The 7,575-nt window shown below is 39.5% G+C and overlaps 1 protein-coding gene across 3 annotated transcripts in view; it reads left to right on the top strand.

Annotated features, from left to right (window-relative positions):
- Positions 1–5,340, top strand: part of TBCEL (tubulin folding cofactor E like) — a 44,426-nt gene extending 39,086 nt beyond the window's left edge. Inside the window, exon 9 of one of the 3 annotated variants that reach the window (XR_004536785.1) lies at positions 3,271–3,395. Coding sequence is in view for 1 of the 3 variants with exons in the window: in XM_033918318.1 (XP_033774209.1) it covers positions 3,271–3,589 (319 nt within the window). In the remaining 2 variants the exon portion in view is untranslated. Of the gene's footprint in view, positions 1–3,270 lie in introns of all 3 variants that reach the window. The other 2 variants (XM_033918318.1, XM_033918319.1) reach the window with 2 other exon arrangements.
- Positions 5,341–7,575: the final 2,235 nt, after the last annotated feature.

Genomic DNA, 7,575 nt, shown 5'->3' on the forward strand with positions numbered 1-7,575 from the left:
CTTTTCCCCTCCTCCCCATCCATCCTCACGGTTGTGTTTGTCTGTATATGTTTAATATGTTTCCCCTATACTCTTTAATACACTATTAACTCGTTCTTACTCTTTTATTTTAAATTTTTATTGTTAACCGGTCAGATATTTGCTTTATGATCGGGATATGAAAAACTAATAAACTTGAAACTTGAAACTCGTGATCAGGCAGAGTATGGTACAGGGATTCAAAAAGGGATTGGACGGATTCCTGAGGGATAAAGGGATCGTGGGATACTGAGAGAGGTGCTGGGATGTAACACAGGTATAGAAAGCTAACCAGGTGATAAGTATAGAAACCCAACCAGGTATTGCATGTGCAAGACCGAAGGGTTAGGACTTCGATGGGAAGCTAGGACTTAAATGGGAAACCAAGGTGGCAAGGGGACCCCTTCTGGAGATTCAGACAGGTCGTGACCTGTTTGGGCCGCCGCGGGAGCGGACTGCTGGGCAGGATGGACCTGTGGTCTGACCCAGCGGAGGCACTGCTTATGTTCTTATGTTCTTATGTATGTTACTCAGCTTCTGAATGAGGATGAGTTTAAGGCTTTTGAGGAGCTGAGACAGTTTGATTTCGGAGTGTCCCAATTTTACCATTGGTCACAGCTTCAGCATTGTTTGAAAGATTGTAGGTTATTAGGGTTATTGAGATCTTTAAGTCCATCCCAATATGCCCTTAGTGGAGGCCTTGCTCATGGATTTAACAGTCAAAATTGTAGACTCCTGCAGGGAACCTTTCCTCGAGATTTTGGAGATTGATATCTCATTTTGAAAGATATCTTCCTTCTTATTGAAGGTAGTTTCCAGTTTTCACATAAACCAGGAATACGTCTCCTGGCTTTTTTGTCCTCCGGGGCAAAGGAGGAAGACAAGATCCTTAAATGCCTGGACGTCCAAAGAGTTCTTAGTTATTTAGAGATGATGAATGAGTTTCGCTTGTTGGATCATCTCTTCATGCTCCTGGATGCAGCACGACTGGGACGGTTGGCATCAAAGGCAACCATTTCAAGATAGATTCGACTGGCAATTTCTTTGGCCTATATCTGAAGCAGAAAACATTCCCATGGGAGTAAAGGCATACTCCACCAGAGAGGTGGCGTCGTGCTGGGTGGAGTCTAGAGTTGTCTCACCTGAAAAAATTTGTAGGGCAGCCATGTGGTCTCGCCTCTACACTTTATCAAGTTTTACAGGATGGATATAGCAGTAAGAAGGGATGCAGAGTTTGGTTCTGCGGTACTGGCCGCAGGCTCACTTGTTTCTCCCTAGGCACTGGGGACTGCTTTGGTATGTCCCGTTGGTCAAGACTGATATTCCTGTTGCACCAGAATGGAAGAATAGATTCTTACCTTTGCTAATCTTCTTTCTTGTAAACAGGAATATCAGTCTTGATGCCCACCCTGTCAGTTTGTTTACTTTAACTATCCCTTATGGTCAGGGAGGAGAAGAATTTATTACAATAGTGTAAAATTTACAAATTAAATATCTTTCAAATATGTCTTACAAAATGTTTTTATGCTGTTTTTGTTGAGCAGAACAGACTTGTGTTATCTCTGGGAGAATCCCCATGTCCTCTCTCTTTTTGTACCCACTCTAGGGCTGACTCACTGCTTTAATACAGACTGAGAAAATCTAGCACCGCCTAGAGTGAGACGAGGAGGAGCTGAAGAATATTTTAATCTTTTCTACAAAGTCTAGATTATTTATTTTTTGTTCCCTTCCTTTTGTTTTGATCCTTCTCCCTCTCTTTTTCATTACACAAATGTATTTCTACCCTTTTTCATTTTGTTTCGGTAAGTTAATGTTCGTCTATGTGTTTGACTGTTTTAATAATTATAATTTGCTTTTAATGTATGCCTTTCTACTCTATGTTTTTATATATTATGTAAAACCGCTTTGAATTTTGATAAGGCGGTATATCAAATTTTTAAATAAACCTGAAACCTAAATTAGGCTGTCTACAGACTTTGTAGCAAAGGAGGGTAAATAACCATTGGTCAAGACTGATATTCCTGTTTATAAGAAAGAAGATTAGCAAAGGTAAGAACTTACATTTTCTAATAACAAGGACATTGAACTCAGATATACTGTAGACATTTAGGCCCTGATTCTTTAAAAGATGCTTACCTAAATCAGTGCGCCTAACCCATCTAGGCACGTAACTTAATTATCTTAATTGGCTTAATCAATGCTGATAATCGAAAATGTCATTAAAAACCAATTTTTAAAAAGTTTTTGAAAAATGAATTAGCCGGTAGGTGTCTACCAGCAAATGGGTACAGTTAGGGGCGGATTTTGAATGTAGTTTCACTCAGGCACCAGTAGACGTCTACCTTAGGCGTACTTATTTAGGCCAAGAAAATCCTGGCCTAAATGGCAGTGTGCCTAAGGTTTTAATGCCTGATGGCGCCTAACGGATGGTTGACAACCACGTTCAGCGGCGCCCAGGAGCTGGATGCCATTTATAGAATCAGGGTCTTTCAGTCCTGCCCTCTAGGTACTATGCAAATCTGCCTTGATTCTTTAGAAATATTAATAGACGTGGAGTGATCCTAGCAACAACAGAGGTTAAGCCTAGATATAAAATGGGGAGGGGAAGCATATACAGTTCCATAAGCCTGGAAGGGAATTGTCTTGTTAAACTTTGAAATGTAAACGTTTTTGCTCAAGGATTTAATTTCGTGCAGCATCAGAAAAGGAAAATAATTTCCCAAAACTAAAAAAAAAATTTGCATGTAACAAAGCAGACTGTGGAAATCTTGCCCAAATTTTAAGTTTAAACTATTTAGGGGAAAAAAAGATTATGTATTTTGTGCATGTTTTCATGTATGTTACTATTTTATGGACTTCAGTTCTGTTTATTTGATATACTGCAAATATAAAATAAATTAAGGGGGGATTCATTAATGTGTGCTCTGTTAAGATGGGTCATTTTACCACAAGACATGCTATTTTAGTACAGGGTTTTATGCAATGAGAACTTGTGCAAAACTAGGACAACGTGTGGTAAAAAATGACCCATCTTAACAATAGCACACACACACATTGATGAATCCCTCCCTAAATCTTTCCTTGGGCAGTATTTGAAGATTGTGAAGATTGGGGTTTTATCTCAATCCCCGTGCCTTTAAATCTATCTGGGGTTGAATATCAGTGCCCATGATTATTTACACACAGCTCAGATTCACTGTATATAAGATCTTAGAAGGAAATCATTTGAGTTATTTCTAATTTATTTCATAGATATCATGAGCTAATAAGAAAATATGGAAAGCTGGAACCTTTGGCGGAGGTGGATCTCCGACCCCAGAGCACTGCAAATGTTGAAGTACACTTTGAAGATAAAGTTGAAAAACTGAGAATTCGCCTGGACCAGACTGTGGCAGAATTTAAGAAGCAGTTAAAAACTGTTGTACAGTTATCCACAAACAACATGCGTGTGTACTATTTAGACCATGAGGCTCCCTTTGGTCCTGAGGAGATGAAATTCAGTGGACGAGCACTTCATTCCTATAACATTCGGGATGGGGATCAAATTTATGTGGAACCCAAAATGAAATGACCTTGTCAGACTTGCACACAAAAAACAGACTTTTTACAGATTTTTGATTTCATTATGGTTGATTTTTATATAAGAGAGATTTCTATTTCTTTGAAATTGAGGTTATATAAAGAATGGAAGAGAGACTTTTTTTATTGTTGGGGTTCTAACATCTCAGGTTATGCTCATGAAAATTGCAAGAACAATTCCTGCTCCCTATTTTTAATGGGTAATCCAGGCCAGACATCAGCGCTTGAAGGACACTTATGGAAAGCTGGGTCAGATCATCTCCCGCCTGCATTCTATTTCTTCTTTGCCCTTAGAGATCTTAAGGGAAAAGAAGGGAGAGTAGATGGTGTGGGTAGGCCATATGGCCTTATCTGCTATCATTTTTTTGTGTCTGTTTTTCATTTTTCTCCTCAATCTAGAAAATATGGGATTGCTATTGAAAATAAATTAACTGGGCAGGAAAATTCCTGCCCAGTTAAACTGTGTTGACCAGGCCTAGAGCAAACATTCAACAGCGTTTAATAGATAATGCTGATGCGTATGAGTGCTGTCTACCACAGCACTCCAGTTCGTGCTGCTGTGGAGTTGATGTGGATATGGAAGTTATTTAGGCATCACCAGTAAATAAAAAAAAGAACTATCTGAGCAAGTAGGACCTTCCACACAGAAGTCCTAACTTGCTCGGAATAGACCTAGCAGTAACGATCTGGGTCACATTGGACCAGATGCTATAAATGGCACCAAATTAATGTGCGGTAAGTATGAAGTCTTTAACAGTTAGGCTTGAGTCGTTTTCATGCCTAACTAGGCCAAAGGTTGGTGTAAGCGCTCGGGCCTGACTACTGTCAGGTGAGGCAATGGCAGTATTCCAGAACTCTGCACCTAAGTCTTGGAATGCCTTTGAGCCGCCCATTTCCCTCCCTTGGCCATATCCCCTTTGGAGCTGCACAGTTTATAGAATAGTTGTGAATTGCAGATACATGTGTAACCAGTAACTGATGGCAATTAGCGCTTGTTAAGGCCAATTATCATCAATTAGCTAATTACTTTAGATGCGGGTTTGTGATTTGCAGTCAGAATTGCACCCTAACCTTTGGGTGACCTATACAGAATGTGGGGAATTCTGTCTGCAGCAGTCGGCACATTAAAAATCACTACATTTCACTTAGGAACTAGCCTTCAGTGTTAACTGCTGGGATAGTGATTTGTGGGACAGAGGCAAATGAAAGGATTTTGGTAGTACAAATGCTGACGCTGGATCTGCACAATGTGCCATGTAGTAAGGAATATTTAAAACCCCAAACTACTGTGTATTGTTGACCAGTCTACTTCCCACTGTCAACATGCAGAGCTGAGCTCTTGGACTTATTTTGGAATGGAGAACATGCCTGCAGGGATAACACTTTTCAACAGCTTAGTAAGACATGCGCCATTCTTTTCTGTAATACAAAGAAATCATTAACCAGAGAAAGCAGATGCCTGTCTTTAAAGAAGTTCTTCAGTCTGGTCATCTCTGAAGGCTGAATCTAGATTTTTACAAAATCTGTGGAAAAAACTGATGCTAGAGCTTCAGTAGGAGCATGTCACCTCCTTTACCTTATAGTCCTCAAGAAAAAAAAATAAGACCTTTAAAAGGCAATTTTCAAAGTCATTTGTGCTTTTTTTTTTTTGTATTATTTTTGTAATACCCTGGGCTATTTTGTTTATTGCGTAGGTAACTAGTGTGTGTTGTTATTTATTTCATTAAAATGTGTATTACTATGCGATAAAGAAACAGAAAAACATCAGTGGAAAAAATAACAAAAGGAAACAAATTTTCTGTCTACCCACCCCTAGTCATTTCTGCACAAAAATGCAGATGCGGAAATGGGCTATTTGAAAATTGTTTATTCTGTGTGCATTGGTCCACAGTGTATGTGTGCTTTCTCCCATGGTATAGCAGAGATGTTCCCAGCAATATATGGTGGAGGAAGGAAACGGCAAGTGCAGTTTTGGTTAGCAAAGGTGTCCATAGAAAAACTAGAGTGAAAATCTCTGCAGTTAATTTTCTCTTAAGCATCTTTTAAAGTGAAAGTATGATACAAAGACTTCAGGGAAAAAGGTGCCCCCAGCCAGCCTTTGCATTACCCAGTGCAGGGCATTAACAATGAACTCGCCAACATTTTTTTTTAGGCGCTTCAAAAATATCTGTACTCATAAAAGTATGCTGAATACCTAAGCTGTTATTTGGGCGAAGAACATTTTCAACAGGATAACAAAGAAACATAAATTATAACCGCTGTTAATGAATGGAATGATTTATTCAGTTTTATAGGGCTGCAGAGAAAACAAATTTCAATTATTTACCTCGATAAAACACAATTTACCTGCAGTGATTGACCACACGCAAATCACCCTCCTTCAGCCCAAATAAAAGTGCGCAGTGTAGCTTAGGTTATGTGATGACAATATCCTGCATAGATTGTCATTTCAAAGCTGCATGGTTTTCTTTCCCATTAAAATACTAGCAGGAAAGGAGGCAAGGATCCATAGGTACTTTGTTCCTGGGGCAAGTTTCAAAGTGAGGTGGAGGGGTGATAGATTTAAGAGTAATGTTGGGAAATTCTTTTTCACTGAGGGAGGTGGAGGAAAGGAAAACTGATGGAATTCCAAAAAGCGTGGGATGAACACAGAGGATCGCTAATTAGAATATGAATGAGCTAACTTGAATGGTCTGAATTCCGCAAAAGGAGATGGTTTGGATAGGCTGGAGTGATTTTCAACAGCAACTCCAGTAGTTGGAACCTAAGGTCAGTACTGCGTAGACTACAGCCTATAACCAGAAATAACAAAGAAAAAAAAATTTAATCATGAACTTGTGATTACAGGGCAGACTGGATGTACCATTCAGGTCTTTATTTGCCATCATTTATTATGTTACTATCCCCCCCCTTTTTTTTTTTTTTTTTTTTAACAAAACTGCGATAGCGGTTTTAGCGCAGGCCAGTGCGCTGAATGCGCTACTCCCTACACTCATAGAATTCGTATGAGCGTTGGGAGTAGCACAGAGCATTCAGCAAGCTGGCCTGCACTAAAAAGGTCACCACGTGTGCTTAAACGAAGTGTGCGTTTAATAGGAGTTGGGGGAGGGGGAGGCTGTAGTTAAGCCGGCTCAGTTTAAATATAGTGCATGGGCTGCTGGAGCGTAAAGTACAGGAAAGTTGTGCCCTACAGCTTGAGTGGAAGCGGAGCACTCACTTTTCCAGCTGTCCCAGTGCTTCAGCTGCTGTGTGAAGCCTAGCCATTCCCACTCGGAACGTGATTGCATTTAACCGGAGTGAACGTAATGTGAAAAAATAGAGGTTGGACCTATGACAGTGCACATAAGCGGATTGTGTACTTATCAGAATTGCAAAAATCCGGAGTTTACGTCCATTGACTTTAATGTAAAAAAATGTGACTGTGGTGGTAGGGTGCGGATAACCGAAGCGTGCGCTTAACCGACATGCACTTAGGTGGAGTCGATTGTAAATAGATATATGTAAATTATTTAGGAAAAATCTAATAATTGTCTATGGGGCTAATTTTCAAACCACTTAGACTTACAAAGTTCCATAGGATACTATGTAACTTTGTAAGTCTAAGGTCCCCTCTTTCAAAGCCGTAGTAGTGAGTGCATCCATTACAATGCAGCCGTGTCACATTTACTGCTTGGGAATCACTACTATAGCTTTGTAAAAGGGGTCCTAAGTGTTTTGAAAATATGCTTCCAAGTGTTATTCTCAATGATTCAAAAACAACAGTTTTATAGTGAGAATAGCTTGGGCTCAGACGGGTATCAAATGATTCCGTATTGCTGGCAAAAAAAAAAAATAACTGGCCCAGTTTAATCATTGCAACATGGAAAAAAAACCTCCCATGTTTATGTCAGAAATATAAAGTGTTAATGAAGCTTTGAAGAGACACACATCATTGCAAACAGGAATATCAAGTTGGAATCATTCTTATCTGTAATTGAT

Source organism: Geotrypetes seraphini, chromosome 13 (genome assembly GCF_902459505.1).
Source record: "Geotrypetes seraphini chromosome 13, aGeoSer1.1, whole genome shotgun sequence".
In the NCBI taxonomy this organism is placed as follows: Eukaryota; Metazoa; Chordata; class Amphibia; order Gymnophiona; family Dermophiidae; genus Geotrypetes; species Geotrypetes seraphini.